At 42.8% G+C, this 23,465-nt stretch overlaps 1 protein-coding gene and 1 pseudogene across 1 annotated transcript; one reads left to right on the forward strand and one right to left on the reverse strand.

Annotated features, from left to right (window-relative positions):
- Positions 1–295: 295 nt before the first annotated feature.
- Positions 296–22,894, reverse strand: SHISAL2A (shisa like 2A). Its single transcript, XM_036257401.1, has 3 exons — positions 22,713–22,894; positions 15,677–15,816; positions 296–570 (listed from the first exon to the last, which is right to left on the reverse strand). Exons 1-3 carry the CDS (start codon positions 22,892–22,894, stop codon positions 296–298), a joined length of 597 nt encoding a protein of 198 aa, XP_036113294.1.
- LOC118626136 lies at positions 8,630–15,583 on the forward strand (annotated as a pseudogene).
- Positions 22,895–23,465: the final 571 nt, after the last annotated feature.

Raw genomic sequence — 23,465 nt, forward strand, 5'->3', positions numbered from 1 at the left:
TCCTCAGATTAGGTGACAGGTTCTTCTGAGCCTCCACAGAAGCCCTAGGCTTCTCCTTGATTGTATGGAGTTGTTACTGACCATTTCACTCGGGATCCGGGTCTGAATTCCCTTTGGTCCACAGTGTGCTAGGCAGAGCAGAATAGCTGGGTCCACAGCAGCCCTAGGTTGGTTTGCTGGGAAAAGCCCTCATTTATCCCCAATAGGCACTAAAGTCCCTTTGATCATCCCCACCCCCATCTTTCACTGAAAAGAGACTCCAGAAGAGAATGGTGTAGAGACATTTATTGGATATCTATGGAGCTGGTCCATGTGAGATTAGATTGGGGACAGGGGCCTCCTCAGAGCTGCCTGGAATGTCACTGGTGGTCACTGTGGCCATGAAGCAGTGCTGGAAGAAGTGTCTGGAGTCCACAACCTGCTCCTCATTGCAGTACAGCTGTGGGTTCAGGAAAGGGTGACTCTGCCCTAGAGGTGCTAGAGGGCTCACTCCTGGCACCTCCAACGATTTGCCTGTATTTTCATCTTGGCAGTCAGGGGACAGCTCCTTGGGTTCTGGAAAACAGCAAGCTGAAGGCATGGGGTTTCCTCCTACATCCCATTCTTCCCACCAGCCTCACACACCCTGGCTAACTTTCCTGAGTGCTTACCTTGGGCAGGCAGGACTGTGCTCAGAGTCTTAAATGCATCATTCTTTTAACAAATGTTTATTAGCAATATACCGCACAATGCACTAGGAGCTGTCAATGTTTCTAATGAACTCAAAGTTCAGTGGGGGAGACAGACTAATCCATTGTTATGTGATATGAAGCCTTGACCTTCACCATAAACCCATGAGGTAGGTACTATTAAAAAACTAATTTTATAGATGAGGATACAGGCTTACTACACAACCAGTATGCAGGGAAGTGCTGGGAAATGTAAACACATGCATTATTTTAAGAATAGATTCCATTACTTTCTTTATCTACTGTTTTATCGTCTCCTCCTCCCATATCTGAATTTGAAAGGAAGCTCACTTGACTTTATTATTCTCCACTTCCCTGACTTATTCTGATGAAATTTTCTTGGTTTCTGCCCCCACCATACCTTAAAACATTTGTCACTAAATCCCATGGTCACTTATAAATCCTTATCTCCCTTGACTTATCAGCATTTGACACTATTGGCCATTCCTGCCTAAAATAATGTATCAAATGTTCAAGCCAGAAATGTGAGTCATCTCCTACACCTTCTCCTCCAATCCCTTCACAAAGCCAAGCAGTTCACCAGGTCCTGCTGATTCCACCAAATCACTATCTGCCATTTGCATCCATTTCTCTCCATCCTAAAGGCCACCGCCCTTGGTGAGGCTTTCATCTTCTTCTGCCCAGAGCACTGCAGCAGCCTCCACTCAGCCCCCCTCCAGTCTATCCTCTAGGCTGTAGCCAGAAAGATCTTTATAAGGTCAAGTGAGTCTATGTACTATTCTTTCTCAAAAGCCGTCAATGTTTTCCCATTGCCTGTGATACTTGAGGTGGCATTCAAGGCTCTTTGCTGCTGGTCCTGTCTCTTCTCTTCAGCTTCATTACTAAACACTCTTCCCTCATGAACTCGACTATTATTCCCAAAATGGGTCCATTCCTTCACATCTCTGGGCTTTGTGCTGTTTCTTCTAGAATGATACTTTATACCTTCTCTGTCTAGAAAACTCTTATGCTTTAAAACCCATTGATGGAGAATATCTAGGAAAAATGGTGCCTCTGAAACCAAGGGAAGAGTGAATTTCAAGTAAGTTGTACTGGATATTGGAGTTGGCTATCCAACATCTATTCTTCCCCTTCCCCACCTGGTAATAGCAATTATATTTGGGTGGGATGGCACCACGTCAGCTACAGGAGTGGGAACTGATTGATCTGAGCCAATCAAGTAATCCCATTCCTTTGCCAAGGGGACCGGCAATCAGTACACAGTATTTCGCTGGGCACAGTGATTAGTTTAGGGGTGGGCACATGACATAAGGTGGTCCAATCAGAGTAGAGCTCAGGCTTTTATTTTTTTCCTCATGGATGAAGGAAAAGATGGCTCCCTCCTTCTCCTCCTGGCATACAAAGGGGAACAAAAAGCATGTAGTCCAAGGAACTGCTGGCAGTCAACTTACTACCATGAGAAAAGTAAGTCTGAGGAGAAAGCCAACACAAATAGAGGGTAGAGTGGAGAGAATCTCAGAGGACGTAGTCACAAGCCTGAGGACATTGTGAACTTCTATTCAAACCATGCTTAAAGCCCAACCCTACTTTTGGACTAATCACCTACAGAGTCAGTAAATTTCTTCTTCTTTGTTTTTTTTTAACTTTGTTTTTTTAACAATTTAAGACTCACAAGAAGTTACAAAAATAGTACAGAGTTCCAGTATATCTTTTACCTAGCTTTCCCCATTGATAACATCTTATGTAACCATAAAACAATTTCAAAACCAGGAGACTGACATTGATATAATACTATTTACTAAGCTACTATTGATCCTGTTCAGTTAAAAAAAATTTTTAACCTTTTTTTCTTTATTGATTTTAGATAGAGAGGAAGAGAGAAAGAGATAGAAACATTGATGAGAGAGAACATTGATTGGCTGCCTCCTGCATGCTCCCCACTGGGGATTGGGCCCACAACCTGGGTATATGCCCTGACCGGGAACTGAACTGGTGACCTCTTGGTGCGTGGGTCGATGCTCAACCACTGAGCCACACTGGCTGGGCGAATTATACCAGTTTTTTTTGTTTGTTTGTTTGTTTTTTTTTATCCTCACCTGAGGACATTTTTCCATTTTTTGTTCAGATAGAGTGGGAGGGAGAAAGAGGAAGAGAAAGCGAGAGAGAGAAACATCGACATGAAAGGGATACATTGGCCCTGTGCGGTTTGGCTCAGCAGTTAGAGCATCGGCCTGCGATCCAGAGAGACCTGGGTTCGGTTCCCGCTAAGGGCATGTACCTCAGTTGCAGTTTGCCCCGGTTGGGGTCGTGTGGGTGGCGGCCACTCGATGTGTCCCTTTCACGTCCATGTTTCTTTCTCTCTCTCTCCCTCCCACTCTATCTGAACAAAATATGGAAAAATGTCCTCGGGTGAGGATTAAATAAATAAATAAAGGAACACATTGAGTGGCTGGCCAGGGCTATACCAGTTTTTATATGTACTTTGTGAGAGAATAAATTTCTACTATGTTAAGCCACCAATTTTGTGGTAATTGTTACAGTGGCCATAGGAAATTAATAATATATTAAGTGTATGTATAATTTTATGAAAACACCAAACTGTCTTCCAAAGTGGCTGTACCATTTTACATTTCCACCAGCAATAGTGTATAAGAGCCCTGGATGGTGTGGCTTAATGGTTAGAGAGTTGACCTATGCACAGAAGGGTCGCAGGTTCAATTCCCGGCCAAGGGCACGTACCTGGGTTGTAGGTTCACTCCCTTGCCGGGTTGGGGCCCATGTGGTGGGGGGCAACCAATGGATGTGTCTCTCTCACATCAATGTTTCTCTGTCTCTCTCCCTCTTTCCCCTCCCTCTCTCCCTTCCACTCTCTCTAAAAATCAATGGAAAAAAAAAATCCTTGGGTAAGGATTAACAACAACAAAAAATACTGTATAAGAGATCCAGTTGCTCCATTCCTCACTTGGTATTGTCAGCGTTTTTACTTTAGTATTCTGATAGTTGTGAAGTGGTATCTCACTGTAGTTTTTTTTTTTTTTTTATCCTCACCCGAGGACATTTTTCCATTTTTTGTTCAGATAGAGTAGGAGGGAGAGAGAGAGAGAGAAACACTGACGTGAAAGGGACACATCGAGTGGCTGCCACCCACACGACCCAACCAGGGCCAGGGACAAACTGCAACCGAGGTACATGCCCTTAGCGGGAACCGAACCCGGTCTCTCTGGACCGCAGGTGGACGCTCTAACCACTGAGCCAAACCGGCCAGGGCTCTCACTGTAGTTTTAATATTCATTTCCTTAATGGCTAATCCAGGTGAAACATTTTTTCATGTCTTTTTGCTATCTGTGAAGCATCTGTCTTTTCTATATTTCTTTTTTTTTTTTATCCTTACCCGAGGACATTTTTGCATTTATTTTCAGATAGAGCGGGAGGGAGAGAGAGAGAGAGAAACATTGATGTGAGAGAGACACATCAAGTGGCTGCCACCCACATGACCCCAACCGGGGCCGGGGACAAACTGCAACCAAGGTACGTGCCCTTAGCGGGAACTAAACCCAGGACTCTGATCCACAGGCCAATGCTCTAATCTCTGAGCCAAACCAGCTTTTCTATATTTCTTAATGGGACTGTTGTTTCATTTTGTTTTTTAGTTTTTTTTTTTCTTTATTGATTTTTAGAGAGAGAGAAAAGGAGAGGGAGAGATAGAATCGTCAATGAGAGAGAACATCGACTGGCTGCCTCCTGCATGCCCCCCACTAGGGATCAGGCCCACAACTTGGGCATGTGCCCTGACCTGAAATTGAACTGGTGATCTCTTGATGTATGGGCCAGTGCTCAACCACTAAGCCATACCACTGGGTGGAACTGTTTGTTTTTTAATGTTAAGTTTTGGGGATTTTTAAATATATTCTGGGGAAAAGTCTTTTGTCAGCATATTATTCTCCAGAAAGGGGATGGTTGTTTCATTCTCATAAGGTCTTTTACACAACAGAAATTTTGGATTTTGATGAAGACCAATGACCAATTTTTAATAAATGAGTTGTGCCCTGACCAGTTTGGCTCAGCAGTTAGAGCATCAGCCTGCAGACCAAAGAGTCCCAGGTTTGACTCCAACCAAGGGAACTTACCTCGGTTGCAGTTCATCCCTGGCCCCGGCTGGCGTTGTGCAGGTGGCAACTAATTGATGTGTCTCTCTCACATCGATGTTTCTCTCTCTCTCCCCCTCCCCCCCAGTTCTGTCTGAAGATAAATGTAAAAAAAAATATCCTCAGGTGAGGATTAAAGAAAAAAATGAGTTTGCTTTTGGTGCCTTGTCTAAGAAATCTTTGCCAAACCCCAGTTATGAATATTTTTTCCTAAAAGTTTTATAGTTTACATATAGAGCTACGATTTATTTATTTATTTATTTATTTATTTATTATCCTCACCTGAGGACATAGAGTGGGAGGGAGAGAGGGAGGAAGACAGAGAGAGAAACATCGATGTGAGAGAGACACATGGAGTGGTTACCACCCACATGACCCCAACTGGGGCCAGGGACAAACTGCAACTGAGGTATGCGCCCTTAGCAGGAACCGATCCCGGGATGATGCTCTAACCACTGAGCAAAATCGGTCAGGGCTCTATGATTTATTTTCAGTTAATTTTTATATAAGGTGTGAAGTTTAGGTAAAAGCTTTTTCTTTCTTTCTTTCTTTTTTTTTTTAACCTATGAAAGTCTAGTTGTTCCAACAACACCATTTATTTAAAAAACTATTCTTCCTCTGTTGAATTGCTTTTGTATTTTTGTCAAAAATCTGTCTGACATGCTTATTATGTGGGTCTACTTCTGGATTCTATCTTGATCTATGTGTCTGTCCTTCAAATATGACACTGTCCTGATTACTGTTGATTGTTGTTGCTACATAGTACATTTTAAAATCTAACTAAGTAGTGTGATTTTCTCCAACTTTATTATTCTGTTTCAATATTATTTTAGCTATTCTACTTCCATTGTCTTTCCATATAGATCTTAGAGACAGTTTGCCTATATATACAAACAAATGCTGCAATTTTTATCTTTATTGAGTCTTTCAATTCATGAGTATGGTATGTTTCTCCATTTATTTGTCTTCTTTGATTTCCTTCATCAGCATTTTGTAGTTTTTATTATACAGATCCTGTTTTATTAGTTTTACACCTAAGTATTTCATTTTTAGGGGAGTGACTATAAATAGTATTATTGTGTTTTTAATTGTGGTCCCCAGTTGTTTGTTGCTAATATATATAATTGATGTTTGGTTCTCACCTTACATACTATGACCTTGTTAAATGCACTTATTTTAGAAAGTTGTTTTGTGTGTATGTGTGTGTATATATATTTTGTAGATTCCTTGGGATTCTTTGTTTTTTAAGCTTGCATTTTAAGGCATCCCATTTGGTGCAGGGGTTTAACAACTTTCTATTCAATGCAAGAATCCCCTTAGCTGAATCGCACATTTAGCCTTTTTAGCCCTATCCTGATTACCTTGTGTTTTTTGTTTGTTTGTTTTTTATTTTTTATTTATTTATTTTTTCATCCTCACCCGAGGACATTTTTCCATTTTTTACTCAGATAGAGCGGGAAAGAGAGAGAGGAAGAGAGAGAAACATCGATGTGAAAGGGACACATCGAGTGGCCGCCACCCACACGACCCAACCAGGGCCGGGGACAAACTGCAGCCAAGGTACATGCCCTTAGCGGGAACCGAACCCGGGTCTCTGTGGACCGCAGGCTGATGCTCTAACCGCTGAGCCAAACCGGCCAGGACTAAATGCAATTTTTTTCTTTTCAATCCTTAAAGAAGTTTTTTTTTTTTAAATCTTGCACATCTGTTGTTTTTTTTTTTTAATCCTCACCTGAGGACATTTTTCCATTTTTTGTTCAGACAGGAGGGAGAGAGAGAGAGAGAGAAAGAGAGAGAGAGAGAAACATCGATGTGAAAGGGACACATCGAGTGGCTGCCACCCGCACGACTGACCAGAGCCGGGGACAAACTGCAACCGAGGTACATGCCCTTAGCGGGAACTGAACCCAGGCCTCTCAGGACCGCAGGCCAACGCTCTAACCGCTGAGCCAAACCGGCCAGGGCTATTTGTTTTTTAAACTAAGAGTTACAAATTGATGAACCAAATAGCCCAGAGTGATGAGGGTGTTCTTTACAAGAGTACTTCAGGTCTCTAAGAAAGTTCTGTCTTGCCAGATGGGAGAGGGCCGGGGGCATAGGTGAAAAAGATTTAGAAATTAAGTACAAATTGGTTGTTAGACTGATGAACCGCAAAGGGAAGGGGGGAGGGAGGGCAGGATGAGATAAACCAAATAACTTCTATGCATATATGCATAACCAATGGATACTGACAATAGTGTAGGGAAGGCAGGTGGGGGGCGGGATTGAAGAGGAGGGTGTCAATGGGGAAAAAAGGGGAGACATCTGTAATACATTCAACAATAAAGATACGTTTTTTATAAAAAAGAAAGAAAGAAAGTTCTGTCTTTATTGAATCAACATCTGCTTCCCTATGGCTCCCTGCGCTGATTGATCCCAGTTCTGTTCTATGGCTTCTCACCAAATGTCTTCTCCTCATGTCCCAGGACAGCCTTGCAGAGATCTGAAGCCCTAGGCTGTAGGCCCTAAGACTTTGTTCAAGGCCAAAAGTCCCAGCTCTTTTTCTTATTTAATACATTTAAAAAAAATGTTTATTTATTGATTGATTTTAGGGAGAGAGCAAAAAACATCAGTTTGTTATTCCACTTATTTATGCATTCATTGGTTGATTCTTATATGTGCCCTGAGCGGGGATAGAACCCACAACCTTGATGTATGGAGACGATGCTTACATCAACTGAGCTACTTGGCCAGGGCAAAAGACCCCAGCTCTTCAGCAGATACTCACAAGAACTGGTTCCTAGACTAAATTGCCTCTGATCACCTTCTGATTGATCAAAGTCCCTCTTAAATTATGGCACTCTGAGCAGCAGAGCAGTTACAATAAGATTCATATTTAGCTGAAATGTGTTGGTACAACAATCTTATCTGATTCTTCTAGCAACTCTGAAGTGGGTATTATTATTCCATGTTATAGAAAAATAACTAAAGCCCATGTAGAAAAAGTCAGTATTCAAACAGATATTAAGTGTTGGATCCAGGATTCACTTTCCATTCTGCTTAATTCTAAAGCTTGGACTCTTACCAAAGAGTAAACATAGATTATGAACTAGCTAGGTCCTGGGGATATAAAGGCATTTAAGATACAGTTTCTATCTTTCGAGATATCAACAGACTCTTTGAGGAGACTAACATGTAAAAGCTAAGTGCCTAATAAAAATAAAAATGAGCTACTAATTGTTAAACACCTACCATGTGTCAGAGACTAATTTAGCTCCTATGTAAGCATCACCTCTAGTTTTCACAACTTTCTTAGTAGATTTTATCCTATATGTTTTACAGAGTAAATTGAGGCCCAGAGAGAAGTGACTTACCTAAGACCACACAATGAGAGTGACAAAGCCAAGATTACAGCCAGGCTCTCTGATGTCCCAGGCCAGGGTTGTACCTTCCCACCATTCTCCAAGGACCTCTGTGGCCAGTTCTCCCATTGCCTGGGGCCCTCAATCTTGAATTTAGGGTTAGCCTGTTGTGACCTGCCAGGAGAGGAGTTCTTAGATTATCTTCCTCCTTGCAGATGAGTTAAGACTGACTCATCACTGACCAGCTCCTTACGACGACGACGATGCTGCAGGTGATTGTGATTGTGGCCAAGAGAAGGAGGACTAAATTCCTTAAATCCCAGGAGAGAACTCTTCCTTCCCCTCCCCCTTCCTTTCTATCTGCAGGTGCTCAGCGGGCCTGAGTTCACATACATCTCAAGGCAAGAAAAAGAGAAGGAAACAATCCCAAATTGTCACAGGAAACAACTACATCATGCAAAAACTCTGCAAAGAATATGAAGGGAAGCCCAAGTGCAGTGTGCCAAAGAGAGAGGAAGAACGCTTCTATGGAGAATGAATGCCAGCAAACTGAAGGGAATCTTGGGCAAAGGCTGCTTCAGTCTCTCGAGGAATTTAAAGAGGACATAGATTATAGGCATTTTGATAATGAAGAAATGACGAGAGAGAGACGAGATGGAAAGGTTTTTGGAAGTGATAAGGGGTCTGCAAAAAAACTTTAGGACTCTGTATTCTAACCATAGGCATTCCCAGGGCTATTCTTATTCCATTTAATGCATTTCTCCCCTGGATTAAACTATTTTCTGTTATTAATATCACTGGGTTCTTTTTGTTTGTGTTTTCTCACTAAATATTTGCTGCTTTTTTACTCCAATCCTCCAAGTTTCCTTTGTTTTACAGGTGACTCTTATTACCAACATCTCATCTTTTGACCCAATCTTTTTGTTTAATAGAATGTTTCATTCACTTGCATTATAAGATACTCATTGTATATTGTAAAGTGAAAACAACACATTGCAAAATATTATATATATAAAGTGTACATGTATAGGTGATATAATGCAAAAAGTTATTATACACAAAAAGGTTAATAGTCTTTCTGTGTGATATGTACTTTATTTCATTTTTTGCCTACCTGCACTCCTCATTTTTTAAAAAATGAATATATATGAGTGTGTGTTGTATATTACTTATTTCACAAAAAATACTAAAATAAACACAATAAAATAACTTTATAAAAAAATTGACTCATCACTGAGGCTTGTTTGGATCATAGGTATCAAATGTGGTCAAATTTTTTTTTCTTCTTGGCATTTATCTTCAGATAGAGCAGGAGAGAAGGAAGGAGAGAGAGAGAACACATCGACATGAGATAGACACATCGACTGGTTGCCACCCACACAACCCCAACCAGGACAGGGGCAAACTACAACCGAGGTACATGCCCCTAGCGGGAACTGAACCCGGGTCACTCTGGTCCGCAGGCCAATGCTCTAACCACTGAGAAAAACTGGCCAGGGCTCAAATGTGGTTAATTAAAAAGCAGTAGAACCTGGCTGGTGTGGCCCAGTGGTTGAGCATCAACCCATGCACCAGGAGGTCACCAGTTCAATTCCTGGCCGGGCACATGCCCAGGCTGTGGGCCCCGATCCCCAGTGGGGGACATGCAGGGGGCGGCCGGTCAATGTTCTCTCTCATCGATGTCTCTGTTTCTCTCCCTCTCCCTTCCTGTCTCTCTAAAATCAATAAAGAAAAAAGAAAAAACATCTGTAACAAAAATAAATTAATAAAAAATTATAAATAAAATAAAATAAAGAAAGAAAAAAGAAAAGATTAGTTAAAAAAAAAAAAGCAGTGGGTCCGCCCTGGTGGTTTCAGTTGGTTGGAGCATTATCCAGTACACCAACAAGGTTTTGGGTTCAATCTCCTGGCAGGGCACATATGGGAAGCAATCGATTGATGTTTCTCTCTCTCTCTTCTGTCTCTCACCCTCTCTCTCTCTCCCCATTCCTCTCTCTCTAAAAATCAAGAAAAACATATCCTCAGGTAAGGATTAAAAAAAAATCCCGTGGGTTCTGGGGTGGTAAACACACAATATAATATACAGAGATGTACTATAGAATTGTATACCTGAAACCTATATAATTTTGTCACCCAATGTTACCCCAATCAATTAAAAAAAAAAAAAAGCAGTGTGCTCTGGAGCACCTGAACCCTCTCTGGAAGGTAAGAGGGGCTGCTGCAGGGAAAGATCCTTGGCCTTCGAGGTGACCTTAGGCACATGACTGCTCCTTTCAGGGCCTCAGCTCCTCATCTATATGAAAGCATCAGACTTAATTTCTAGGAGCCCTCTGAGTCAATAAGAATGGCTGACTAATAAGCTCTTCACCACCTTTCAGAGCAAGATGAGAACTGAACTTTTGTCTTTCATTTTTACTCTCATTGTTTTTGGTGGTTTTTTTTGTTTGTTTTTTTCAGTCTCTTACTAAATGTACCAAGCCAAGGCTGGGAAATAAACTTCATACTTCCCTCACTCACCTCATCTGCAAAATAGGGTTGATAATAACCACCTGGCAGAGTAGTTAAGCAGGATAAATGGGATACTGTGTTTAAAGTCCTTAACCTAGTATCTAGCACAACATTTAAGAATTCGGTCACCCTTCTGATCAAGCTAGTTACAAAGCACTAGAGTAAGAAAGTTATGATTTTTTGCATCCCAAGTTTAGGGGGTAGTATGGAAGTTGGGTTGATGGGACAGTATAGAATGCCTGGGTAGCAGAAGGAGCCTGTTTTCAGAATCTCTGTTCCATTTCCACTCTGTTCTTGCCAAGGCACTCCACATACCATCCTTGTCCCCACACTCAGAGATCAGGACCCTGAGGGACAGTGCAATGATCCTAGGCTGTAGAGTCTAGGAGATGCGGAATGACTTCCCAGCAACACATGCTCACTACTGTGTAGATTTGGCCAATTCATTTCCCATGGTTGAGCTTGGTATGAAATAGGGCTAATGATCTCTCTACATGTCTTACTGGAGAGGGAGACGGAAAACAGAAACAAAAGTCTGTGTAAAGGGTAAAGATTTGATGAATGTAAGATAGTGGGCCTACAAACTACCTCAGATGCAGAAAGAGGGACAAGAAGTTCCTGGGAAGAAGAGGACAACACTTAATGAAGAAGAAAGAGAGGAACTAAGGGCTAAGATTGAGCAAAAGACAGAGAGAGCTGAGAGCTATCATTTAGTAAAAGGTCAGGAAGTGCATTTTCTATCTTAGAAATAAATAGCAAAAAGCAAAAACACAAATTGAATAATTTGTATTGAATAATCGAGCTGGTGGCTGAGCAGTAAAAAGAAGGAGGGTGGTTTTTCACTCAGAGGGCCAAGGGACTAACTGTATTCCCTTTGATTCAGAAAGGCTCGATGTGGAGGAGGAAATAGGGTGGGGAGTGACCAGGACACAAGTGGAGCACCCCATAGACCTGGCCTGGTGAGGTAGAAAGAGTAGGACTTTGGAGGCAGAAACACACATACATTTTAATTCCAGATCCAAAATTTACAAACTGTGACCCCTTGGGTAAGTCATCTCATCTTTCTGAGACCTGGTTTTCACATCTGTAAAATGGATAATAACACCTATCTCACTCAAGTAGTTGGGAAAATTAGATGAGATAGTGCATGTAAAGTTTCAAATAGTGTCTTACACAAAGTAGAGATTTTTGTTTTGCAGCACAGAAATAAGGACAGGAAGGAGAGTGGAGGTCAAGTTGGCTCTGTCACTCATTCCCTAGGTAACTTGGGCCTCAGTTTCCTCATCTGTGACATGAATAGCAATAAGATCTATATTCTGCCCAGTTATTGTGAAGAACTAATGAGATGATCTATTTAGAGCTAGTTCATTCCTTCTAACTGTGGTATCATATTTCATTATTCCTCTACTAGAGGACATGTAGTTCGTTTCCAATATGACAAACTATCATGTTATCCATCTTTACAAATCCTCTTATAGTGTAACTATTTCTTCTAAAATAATTAGAAGTGGAATTGCTGAGTTATAGGGTATATTCATATTTAATATAAATAGATACTTCCAAATTACTCTACAAAGTGGTGGTACCAATTTATACTCTTACCAGCAGTATATGACAGTGTCCATTCCCCCCACCCAACCTTCTCAGTATTAATGTGATCCTGTGAGCCTCTGTTTACAACATTTTTGTCAATGGGTCAATACATAACTTTGTTTTGTGTGTTTCTGTTTAAAGACACCTTATTTAATACATATTGTAAATTTATTAACATTTAACTGACGGCCAAGAGCACTATAATTCCTGCCCAAACAAAGTTTACCTAATATGTGTATTTTCTCCACAAGGCACATGACAGTCTATTTTCGTGCTTAGGAACACTAGACAGCTCTTGAGCACTACATTTGGGGGCCATTTTAAACAGTGAAACCACCATCAAAAGTCATAAAAATGCAAAAACATGGTACTCGATATACTATGAAAAGGATACTTGTTTACAGTATGAGAGCTGAAACAAGAAGGCAGAGTACAGCCTTGTTCAACCTCAGCTAGGAATGTGTGTGATGGGGTAACTCAAATTTTTTGCTCTGCGCATGTCCACATTCGCAAATGACCTTGAAAACACTGCAAGTGTTGATTTTGAGGTTACAAATAAATTTTAGCAAATAGGCAAATTCACAGCTATTGAATCTGCCAATAATGATTGCCTGTATGTGTGCACATCTATTTATAATATCTTTGCAGTGTATCACTAATTTTTTAACTTTATGTATAATGTCTTTTGTATTATTTGCATTTCATGTAGGAAAATTTGCCAATCTTTTCCCTTATTTTAAAAAACTAAACGTTTTATTTAAATTTCTATATTTTAATTGGTCTGTTTCTGGACTAGCTATTCTAGGGTTTCTCAACATCGGCTATTGACATTTTGGGTTGGATAATTCTTTGTTGTGGAGTGCTGTCCTGTATTGTAGACTGTTTAATAGCATCCATGGCCTCAACCAAAAGATACCAGTAGCACTCCTTGCCCAATTGTAACAACCAAACATGTCTCCACACATTGCCAAATGTCCTTGGGGGGCAAATCTGCACCTAATTGAAGACACTGCATTGGCTAATTCTGTCAGTTTCTGTGACAATATCAAAATGACAAATTCTTATCTTTAAAAAATGTCCTATTTTCTGATAGAGAAAGTCCCTTCTTTCTTTCCCATAATTGTTTTTGTTCACTCTTGCACCTTTACTCTTCTAGATTTTTATAATTAATTTGAAAAAATTCCATTAAACCTTCTGTTGGGATTTTTATTTATAGATTAATTTGGAAAGAACTGATTTGTCTATAATATTGAGCCTTCCTATTCACATACTTTTCATATCTCAAAAGATAGGTTCTTTTATGTCTTTCATAAAATTTTATGATTTTTCTCTATAAAAGTTGAAGTTGCGCCCTTGCAGTTCAGTTGGTTAGAGCATCAGCCTGATATGCCAAGGTCGTGGGTTTGATTCCCAGTCAGGGCACATATAAGAATCAACCACTGGCTCTGGCCGGTTTGGCTCAGTGGTTAGAGCGTCGGCCTGCGGTCCAGAGAGACCCGGGTTCGGTTCCCGCTAAGGGCATGTACCTCGGTTGCAGTTTGTCCCCGGCCCTGGTTGGTCGTGCGGGTGGCGGCCACTCGATGTGTCCCTTTCACATCGATGTTTCTCTCTCTCTCTCTCTTCCTATCACTCTATCTGAACAAAAAAATGGAAAAATGTCCTCGGGTGAGGATTTCTCTCTCTCTCTCTCTCTCTCTCTCTCTCTCTCTCTCTTTCTCTCTCTTCTTCCTCCTCCCCCTTCATCTCTCTCCAATTGATAAATAAAATTTTTTTAAAAGTTGAAGTCTGGACTATACCTGGTCTCCCTGAGGTTGGGTCTATGCTCAGCCTTTCTTCCTATTCTTCTGCCACTGCCTCCCAGGTTTTTCTAACTCTAAAGAGAGCCAGACAAATCCTCCCACCCACAAAAGCCATCCCTCCTGCTTTTCACTGCTCTGCCACAGTGGGATTATTCATAAACATCAGGATCTGAGATGCGTTCATATGCTGTTGTTTGTGCAAAGCCTGTTGTGAAATTGGAAACATAATCTTGTGCAAATGAAAAGGTCTCTCTGTCTTTCTCTGAAACTTAGCTGTTATCTACCCTGCCCCTTCTCCCTCCTTGATGTTTGCCATCCTTGCTTCTGAGCTTAAATTCCTCTCCTGTCCAGCCTGGCCTTACTCTCTATAGTGTCCCACGATGAATGACCCTATCACTGCATAGGTCTCACTCAGTCCTGCCCACACACCTTTACTCACTATTTATCCTATCCTGAAATGCCTTTTCTCATCTGTTTTGCCTAACCAACTCCTTCACTAATTCAGGTCTCCTTTCCTTTTTGAAACCCTCCTTACACTTGGTATTAAACAATTTTGTGCTTAATTGTATACCTACACAGACCCAGTGTGGTGGGCTGAAGAAAGAGCATGACTCAAGGCAGAAAGACATGGGACAGATTTCAGCGTTACCATTTATTAGCCGTGATACTTTGAGCAGTCACCTAATCACTCTCAGCCTTGATTTTCTCATTTGTAAAATGGAGGTAATACCACCCATTTTGAGTATTGTCTACCAAACTATACTGAAAAATCTTTTGCGAAGAGCTACTTGTTTCTTTCACAGTACCTTGCAGAGGTCGTAAATATATGTGATATAAAGACTTGTGAAAAAGCAACACTTTTTGAGAGAGGGGCTGTAGGGAGCCTCGAGGTGGCCTGTACTAATAAAGAAATGGGTAGTCAGAACATCAGATAATCGAAAAATACCTGTATTTACTTTCTGAATAAGTTGAGTTTGGGGAGCAGCAAATTTTTCTTATTAATTGTATATTGCTTGGGGTAATATTAAAATCAGTTTGCATTTTCTAAGGCTAGAATTAAAAAATATTGCCTCAGAAAATCCACAAGATAGACCCTGGCCGGTTTGGCTCAGCGGTGAGAGCGTCGGCCTGTGGTCCAGAGAGACCTGGGTTTGGTTCCCACTAAGGGCACGTACCTCGGTTGCAGTTTGTCCCCAGCCCTGGTTGGTCGTGTGGGTGGCAGCCACTCAATGTGTCCCTTTCACGTCGATGTTTCTCTCTCTCTCTCTTCCTCTCTCTCCCTCCCATTCTATCTGAACAAAAAATGGAAAAATGTCCTCAGGTGAGGATAAAAAAAAAAAAGAAAATCCACAAGATGGGTTCATCTTTGTGTAACAAATAGAATGCTGACTATATCAAATTATTTTGCTAAACACAGAGCACATGAAAAGTTTAGGATGGAGATGTTTAGATCATACACCTCTTGAGAAATGTGCTGCTGTTTCTGAATATCCCAGGAATACTCATGAGGAAAATGTTCAAAATATCATTTCTAAATATGTCCCCTTTATAAAAAATGCTTGCCTGCTGAATACAAAGAAATCATGTGACCTCTTTCTTACCTGTAGTCTGTAAGCTTAAACCTGGGTCCAGCTTTGTGTGAGGCTTTGAGCTGATGAACAGGTAACAAAGCACACAGGCAGTGACAATGAAGGCCAGGAGGACCACCGCTGCTATGGATAGGCCCACAAGAGCACCAATACTGGGGAGAGAAGACCACAGAGGAGCTGAGTGTCAGGAAGGGACTTAGGAGGCAGCATATTATAGAAGAAGTCTTGTTCTGTCTCTATTTGTCTTAAACAGGCTTTCTGTGCCTAAGCATGGGAAAAAATATCAACTATATGCCAAGTATTCCCCACATATATAACATGACATGCCTCAGTGACACCACTTAGTTGGTACTTAGTATGTGTTCCCTTTCTTCTCCTCTCCTTCCCTCCCTACTTTCCTCAACCTGCTCCCACCCCAGGGAGCTGGAGATGGTCTAAAAGAGCCATCCCTACGTTGCTGTTTCTTAAAAAAATTAAGATATATGGTAAGCCTTAGTTAAAAGCCAGCTGTCCTTCCAGCCTCAAGGAAATTTGTGACCCACCCTCCAGTAGGTCATCACACCAGTTTGGACTCCACATCTACAAACCTCCCTGTCACTGGTCCCTCACTATTCAACTTCATTGTGTCTGCCCCAACCCAAGTCAGGCCTTGGTCACTTGGTCTCTAAACAACTCCTAGCTCATTTGGGGACCACTGTCTTTCCTTTTTCACATGTTCCCTCCTCCTCATTCCCCATATTGGAATTTTACCTGTCTTCAAAGGCCCAACTCAAGTGTCTCCTCTTCAGTAATGCTTTCCTAGGTCATCTTTCTCTTCCCTCCCCTCAGTTTCCTGAATGCCAGGCTAATCCACTCAGGATACTTTACTCAGGACCTTTAGCACTTCCCACTGGGTCAGGCAGCCCAATGTGGTAAGAAAAGAGCAAAGAGCTTTGGAACCAGACCTACCTGGTTTAGGACCCAGCTCTGTAACTACCCGTGAGATCTTGATGAAGTTATTTAACCTGTTAAGTCTAAGTTTCTTGGCTGAAAATTGAGAATAATCAAAACACAGCATGTCACAGGTGGTAGTGAAGATGAAAGATATATGTCACATTCTTGGCACACAGTAGGTGTTCAACATATTTCTCCTTGAAGGCAGACTCAGATGATATTTAATTGGTGTTTTCCTCCCCTTGTACAAGCCCTGGTACATGATAAGCAGTTAGTAAATATTACTTAATACCTACTATGTGTCAGGCATGGTGAGATGTTCTCCCAATGGTAGGAGATAGGTAGGTACCAGGCTCTGTTTGTGTGCCCTTCTTGCCTATGACTCTGAAAGGGGTTCCCCAACCCAATTCCAACTTCTGTGTGGAGATTTCTCCACACCAACAAGTGATTCTCTGACACTAGTAGGGTGTCTAAGAATTCAACTTAATTCTGACATAATCTATCCAAGATAGAATTAGAGTTCACAAGTTAAGGGTTCAGTTGTACAAGAATGCCCCCCCCCCCACACACACACACATACTTTAGACACCAGCTGCAAGCCCAGGCTCTTACCTGTGCTTCTGACCAGTCAGTAATAGATTGGAGGTTCTAATGATCCCCTCTTTGGGTTTCATTAGGATGCTAAAATGGCTCCCATTTATTACTGATTTATTATAAAGGATATTAAAGGATTCTAATCAATAGCCCGTTGCAGGGATATATAGGATGAGGTAATGAACAAAAGAGCTTCTATGGAGCTTGGGGCCTCGTAGTACATGGAAGCATTCTGGTTCCTCAACATGGAAGATCTCCAAAAAAGTAAAAAGAGCAACTGCTGTTGTTTTGGGTTTTTATAGAGGCTTCATTATGTAGTCATGATTGACTAAATCATTCGCCAACCATGTGATTGACAGTTGAACTCAATCTCTAGTCCTTCTCTATAGGTCAGGAAGAAGGTGGGGGTGGGCCAAAAGTTTCAAACCTCTAATCACATGGTTGGTTTTCTTGACAAGCACACTCCACACCTGGGTAGGACCCAAAAGGCACCTTTATTATTCTCAACACCTAGGAAATTCCAAGGGTTTTTGGAGCTGTGAGCCAGGAACTATGGATGAAGACCAAATGTCTTATAAATCACAGTACCGCAGACTCCTCCCCCTCTCTAAGCCCAGCCCCAGACTCCTGCCCTTGCCATTTCTACCAGATTTCACTCCGAGCTAGCTGGTGGCTAATTTCCACCAAACAGAAACACCTTAAAGCTTTGGAGAGTCTGTATTCTCATAGCTAAATAAATTATTGGACACCCCTGCAATGGAATAGTATAGAGTCTTTAAAAACATGTTTTCAAAAAATATTTAAGATCAAGGCTAAATTCAGAAGAGATAATGTTAAGTGAAAAGAGCAGGACACACTACTAAATATATAGTGTAATTCTAACTAGAATAAATTAATACAGATATGTACATAACTATACATATGTGAGGTTGGATGGAAATACACCAAAATGCTAATAGGCTGTCTCTAGGTGTAGCTCAGGCTGTGGATGTCCTGTCCCTGTCCCATTAGAGTTACAATTGTAAAATATTCTGGCCAGAGTTTCAAATGCTAGCATTTGTACCTTTTTGCCTGAGGGCTTTCTTAGGCTCAGAACAGTCTCTGCCGGCACAGTGAGCAGGTCAGAAGTGTAGGAAAATCAATGCCTGCCTTCTTACACCAGCACACAACTAATGACCAACAGAAATTGGTATTTAATATCCAGCTTCCTGGCCCTTAAGTGGAGTGACTCTGAGGTGTAGGTTCCACACTGGCTGGCAGAGTTCAGTAGGTTTAAGCTCTGGTGACCCTGAGTGGTGACTTGCTTGGTAGCACCATGGTTAGCTCCTTCCCTTCCCACCCACTCAGTTCCCCACCCTTCAATGTCTTTTAGAATTGATTTCCATGTAAACTATCTGCCTTCAAATCCTTGTCTCTGAGTCTTTGGGGGAACCCAAGCTAAGATACTGGATATCTCATAATTTCTTTCCTTTTTTTTTTTTTTATCTCTCCTGTCCTTTCCACATTTTTCACATACAGCATGTAGTACTTGTAGTTCTTTAAACATTATTTGCTCTTTTGAGATATACTCAGTGTTTATAAGGCTCTTAACTGGGAGACTTGTGCTCAAGTTGAGACCCCACTTTTTACAAGGGACATCTATGACCACCTGGATGGAAAGGGACCTCTAAAAGTAGAATCCTTCAAAGAGTGGATGAGAGAGCTGGGGTGGGGTGTATATATCCCAGATCAGTAGTTAGTCAAGAAGTGGGCACTGTCTCTGATGGTCTGTCTGGGGACAGAGGAAACAGCACCCAAGAACAGAACTGGGACAGAATAGGGGAGGCTCCAAGGGGTAAAATCTATGTTTAGTGTAAGATGAACTTTAAATGGTCAGAGTTGTCCCATGGTGAATGTTCTTCCTCAAGAGCGGTAAGTTCCCTATTACTGGACAGATTTGCACAGACCCCCCTGGATAAGGACACCTTTCAGTGAAGTTGGAGATTCCTGCCCTGGGTGGAAAATTAGATTGAAAAGCAACTAGCTCTTCAAGTCAATTTCATAGATTTATGACTAGGATTTTACAAATCTATGACTCTGAAAGATAGATATAGATAACTCACTGTGATCCCCCTCCCCAGAAAAAAAAATTGGAGGGTCAGCCCTGGCCGGTTTGGCTCAGCGGTTAGAGCATCGGCCTGTGGTCCCGAGAGACCCGGGTTCGGTTCCCACTAAGGTTATGTATCTCAGTTGCGGTTTGTCCCCGGCCCTGGTTGGGTCGTGTGAGTGGCAGCCACTCGATGTGTCCCTTTCACATCAATGTTTCTCTCTCTCTTCCTCTCTTTCCCTTCCACTCTATCTGAACAAAAAATGGAAAAATGTCCTCGGGTGAAGATTTTAAAAAAAATTGGAGGGTCAATCTGACATTTGTTAGGGTTTTTGAGTCAGGCAAGTATAATTTTGAATCTTGGTTCTGTCACATATAAACTGAAAAGTCCTTCATCTCTTGATCTTCATTTTCTTCATCTGTAAATGTTCCTATTTCACCAGATATCTATAACATTAAATAAGACAGTGCCTGACCACCAATTCTGCCCTCCAGCAAGGCTGCTGCCTTTTGGCTCACATCCTAATCAAAATCAGCACTACTGATAGAGGGGGACTGAAAAGTAGACCAAACAGCGACAGCATCAACAGCTTGTCCTCAGGGAGACTTCTCCTTCTCCTTCTTTGTCTTTTTTTTTTGAGTCTTCACTTCTTGAGACATGCTGTTAAAGATTCTCCTTGAGCGCTATTGAAGGAAACAGTGTTTACCTGAAGATTTATATGTTTTTAAGGCCAGCTTTCATGAAAAGGGCCAAATACAGCCCACTGCAGGTCTCTACACTGCAATGGCGGTGCTCTGATAGGAGCATGACAGAAGGGTTTTCGGGGTTTGGAGTACAGAGATCACCCAGATGTCCTGAGGACCTTCAGTTCTTCTCCTCCACTTTGCAATTGTCTGTGATGTTTATGAACAACTTTACGTACAAACTGAGGAAGAGTCAGCCCTGCAGGCTAGAACCTTTCAGCTGCCCTTGGGGTCATAGAATAGAAGCACACTGATATATGTTGTGACCTCAGAGCTCATCCCATTCAACCCACTACCTCATTGTCTAAGCCACTAAAGTACTCCATGCATCAAAAGGGTCCAAGGCAACTGGAGAGACCACAGGGGTGTATAGGGAAAAGGGTGGTAGTAGAGGGTTGGGGTTCTGAGTGGGTGCTGAAGAGGTTACTCGTCTCTATGTTTCCAAGGGCTAGCACAGTTCCCAGAAGACAGTCAGGGTCACCAAGTGTTTTTTCAAATGATCTGAGCAGAGCAGGCTGTAAGAGAGCCAGTCTAGATTTAGACAGTTGTGCAGCAGGACAAGCCTAGGCTTGAGGCCGGACAGGCTTGGAGCACTCCCTGATAGTAACTTAATGGCTTTCAGATTTTCTCATCTGTAAAATGGAGAGAAAATGTGCCAGGGTTGCAAATGTGTAAATGCATCTAGCTCTTGGGATGATCCTAGTTAATGTTCTTTAAATTTCATTCTGCCGTGGCATTGCTAGATCTTGGACAATTCACTTTCATACTCAAAGCTTCACTTTCTCCACCTAAGAGCCAGGAAAGAGGAACTCTCTTTTATTGAGTTTCTACAGTATGGACTAGTCACTTTCACATGCATACTTCACTTAATCCTCACAATTCCATAAGACAGGTATTACTATTTTAAAGGTGAAAAAAAAGAGACTCAGAGATAATTTGCTTGAATTCACATAGCTCGTAAGTGACAGAGCCAAGTTTTGGAATGGGTTCTAATCAGTCCCCAAACTCCAGGTTGTCTTTATACCTCAGAGGGAAGTAAGTACTGTCACTTCAGCACCCACCTTAGTGCTAAGTACCTAGTGGGTCTTAAACAAATACTCCATTGTTATTCTTTAGGTGCATGTCATATCTCTCTGAATGGACTGTGAGCTTCTGACAAGCAGGGAATAACTGATTTCTATGTCCCCAGTGCCTAGTACAGCACCTGACATAAAGCAAAGGCTATAATAAATGAATGAAAATATGGATGAACAGAGAATAAATTAACATATTTATGGGTTGCAGATAACAGCTGAATGTGCAGGAACTGAAAATTTGGTCACCTGAAAATTCTTTAAAATTATGAATTGAGCCGTTTAGAAAAAGCAGCAATATATATAATTGTCAGTGGCATATGCCAAGCTGACTTCACCTCTTCATCTCATTTGGTTCTTGCCCTTGTAGGAAATCAGGGCAATAATTGATCATCCTTCCCATTTGATGGATGAAAAAATGCAAGTTATCCATCCTTTCCCACTCAGAGGGCACACAGCCTCTAGCCAAATGTCCCTGCAACAGGAAACTCACTGTCTACTGAGATGGCCCACTCCAATTTTGCTGATGCCTGTTTCCCAGAGCAAGGTTAGGGCAAGGTCTACTTTTTGGGTGAGGAGATGGAGAGAGATTGAGAGCAATTGCTCTCTCAACCCCACAATGAGGTTCCAGGAATATCAGCAATGGCCTAACTACCCGCTTCCCTGAACAAGTGGACAAACTGAGCCCTGTGGGTGGATATTCACCCAAATCACACTGCTATGAATACAGCCTGAGTTGGCTTCTGCTGTAGCCATTATGCCATTGTCTCATGATAAACTTGGAGGTAGCTCTGATCCCTTGGTCTTCTAGCTTAGCTCAAGAGTGGAGTACATCCTCAGCACTCATTACAGGGCCTAGAAAAGCTAAGTGCTCAGTAAGAGGTGACTGAAAGAATGACTGAATTTCAGGGGGAAGGAAATATTTGAGGCTGGGCTGAGCTGGGGTTGAGTTGGGGTATAGCATCAGGTGAGGAATAAGGCTTGAAACCCAGATTTGGATATAGGTCTATACGTTTGGAGTCAAGGTGGGGAAGGACAACTGAGGTGAGAATGCAGGGAGGACTGAGGGGGAGGTTGAGCTGGTAATAGAGTAAGGGCTGGGATCAGTACTGGGGAGTGAATCAAGTCTGGGATGAGGTTGATTTTGATATTAGGAAGGGGACCCTGGTGGGCACTTGGATGAGGATGGAATTTGGGTTTACTGTGAACACTAACTGGAAGATAGGAATTTGCTGTTAGAGAAAGGGTTGGTATGTAGTTTGGGACTGAGTCGAGGGTGGTGGAAGATGACGCTTGTAGTGGAGATAGAGTGAAGGTTTTTCTGGGTGGAGTTGAGGTGAGGTTCAAGCGTGGATTTGAATATTGGTTCAGATCAGCATCAGGATAGGGAAATGGAGCTGAGAAGAGGTTGCAGAGGGAGTTGGGTTGGTGATGGGGTGAGAGCAAACGTCAGTATTGGGCCTGAGGGGCTAAGACTGAGTGGGAGTTGGCACCCATATTGGGGTGGGCACTTGGATAAGAACTAAGAGTTAATCACCCAGCCTACTGAGGTGGGGCGAGAGGGCTAAAACTGGATTGGAGTTCCAGGTGGGGTTAGGGTTAGGGCCAGGGCCGGTACCTGAGCCACCACATGTAGCTGTGCTCGTAGGGGAAGAAGCTGTGCGGGTCGTCGCAGCAGTACTTGTGGTCGCGGAAGCCGCAGCAGAAGACGGCGGCCGCCTCGCCCCCCGGCCGCGGGCAGCTGAAGCCGCGCACCACCTCCTGCTCGGCGCTCACGTAGCTGGTGCAGGCGCCGCTCATCGCGCCCGGCGCGGGGCCGCCGCCACCTCGGGCCACCAGATGGTCGGCGAGAGGACACGGGAGGAGACAGAACAGAGCTCTACAAAGATAGAGACAGAGAGATAGAGAAGCAGAGATAAGCAGAGAGACACAGAGACCAGAGAAAGACAAGGCTAGAGGCGCGGAGACGCAGCGGTTAGAGACCTAGAGTCCCTGAGGATCGGGAGAGGCGACCAGGTACGCGGACAGGGCGCGGCCGAGAGGAGGTGGAAGAGGGAGATGAGAGGGAGGAGGACCGAGAGCGATGGGAGTGGAGAGCAGCGGGAAGAAGGCGGGAGCCGGCGCCGGAGCGCGGGCACGGGGTCGGGGGCGACCCGCGGAGCTGGGAGGAGGGAGCTGCCGGGAGAGCTGCGGGCGCCGGTCCCTGACCGCTCTTCCCCCGCCGTCCTCACTGCGTTTCCAGCGTATGCCAAGAGGGTGCTGGCCGCTCAGAGAAACAACACACGTCCCGATGGCAGGGCGGGAATCGAAGCGGGGATTCCACATCTGCACTGAGCACCGCCTGGTGCTAGGCACTGCACTGTGCTGGACG

This window comes from Molossus molossus, unplaced genomic scaffold (assembly GCF_014108415.1).
Source record: "Molossus molossus isolate mMolMol1 unplaced genomic scaffold, mMolMol1.p scaffold_m16_p_12, whole genome shotgun sequence".
In the NCBI taxonomy this organism is placed as follows: domain Eukaryota; kingdom Metazoa; phylum Chordata; class Mammalia; order Chiroptera; family Molossidae; genus Molossus; species Molossus molossus.

Bases quoted from the DNA above. Each gene is read 5' to 3' on its own strand.
- SHISAL2A (XM_036257401.1), bottom strand. From the start codon at position 22,894: ATGAGCGGCGCCTGCACCAGCTACGTGAGCGCCGAGCAGGAGGTGGTG. The intron at 15,817-22,712 runs GTACCGGCCCTG...TTCTCTCCCCAG, and splicing joins AGCTACATGTGGTGGCTCAG to TATTGGTGCTCTTGTGGGCC. The intron at 571-15,676 runs GTAAGAAAGAGG...CCATGCCTTCAG, and splicing joins TTTAAGCTTACAGACTACAG to CTTGCTGTTTTCCAGAACCC.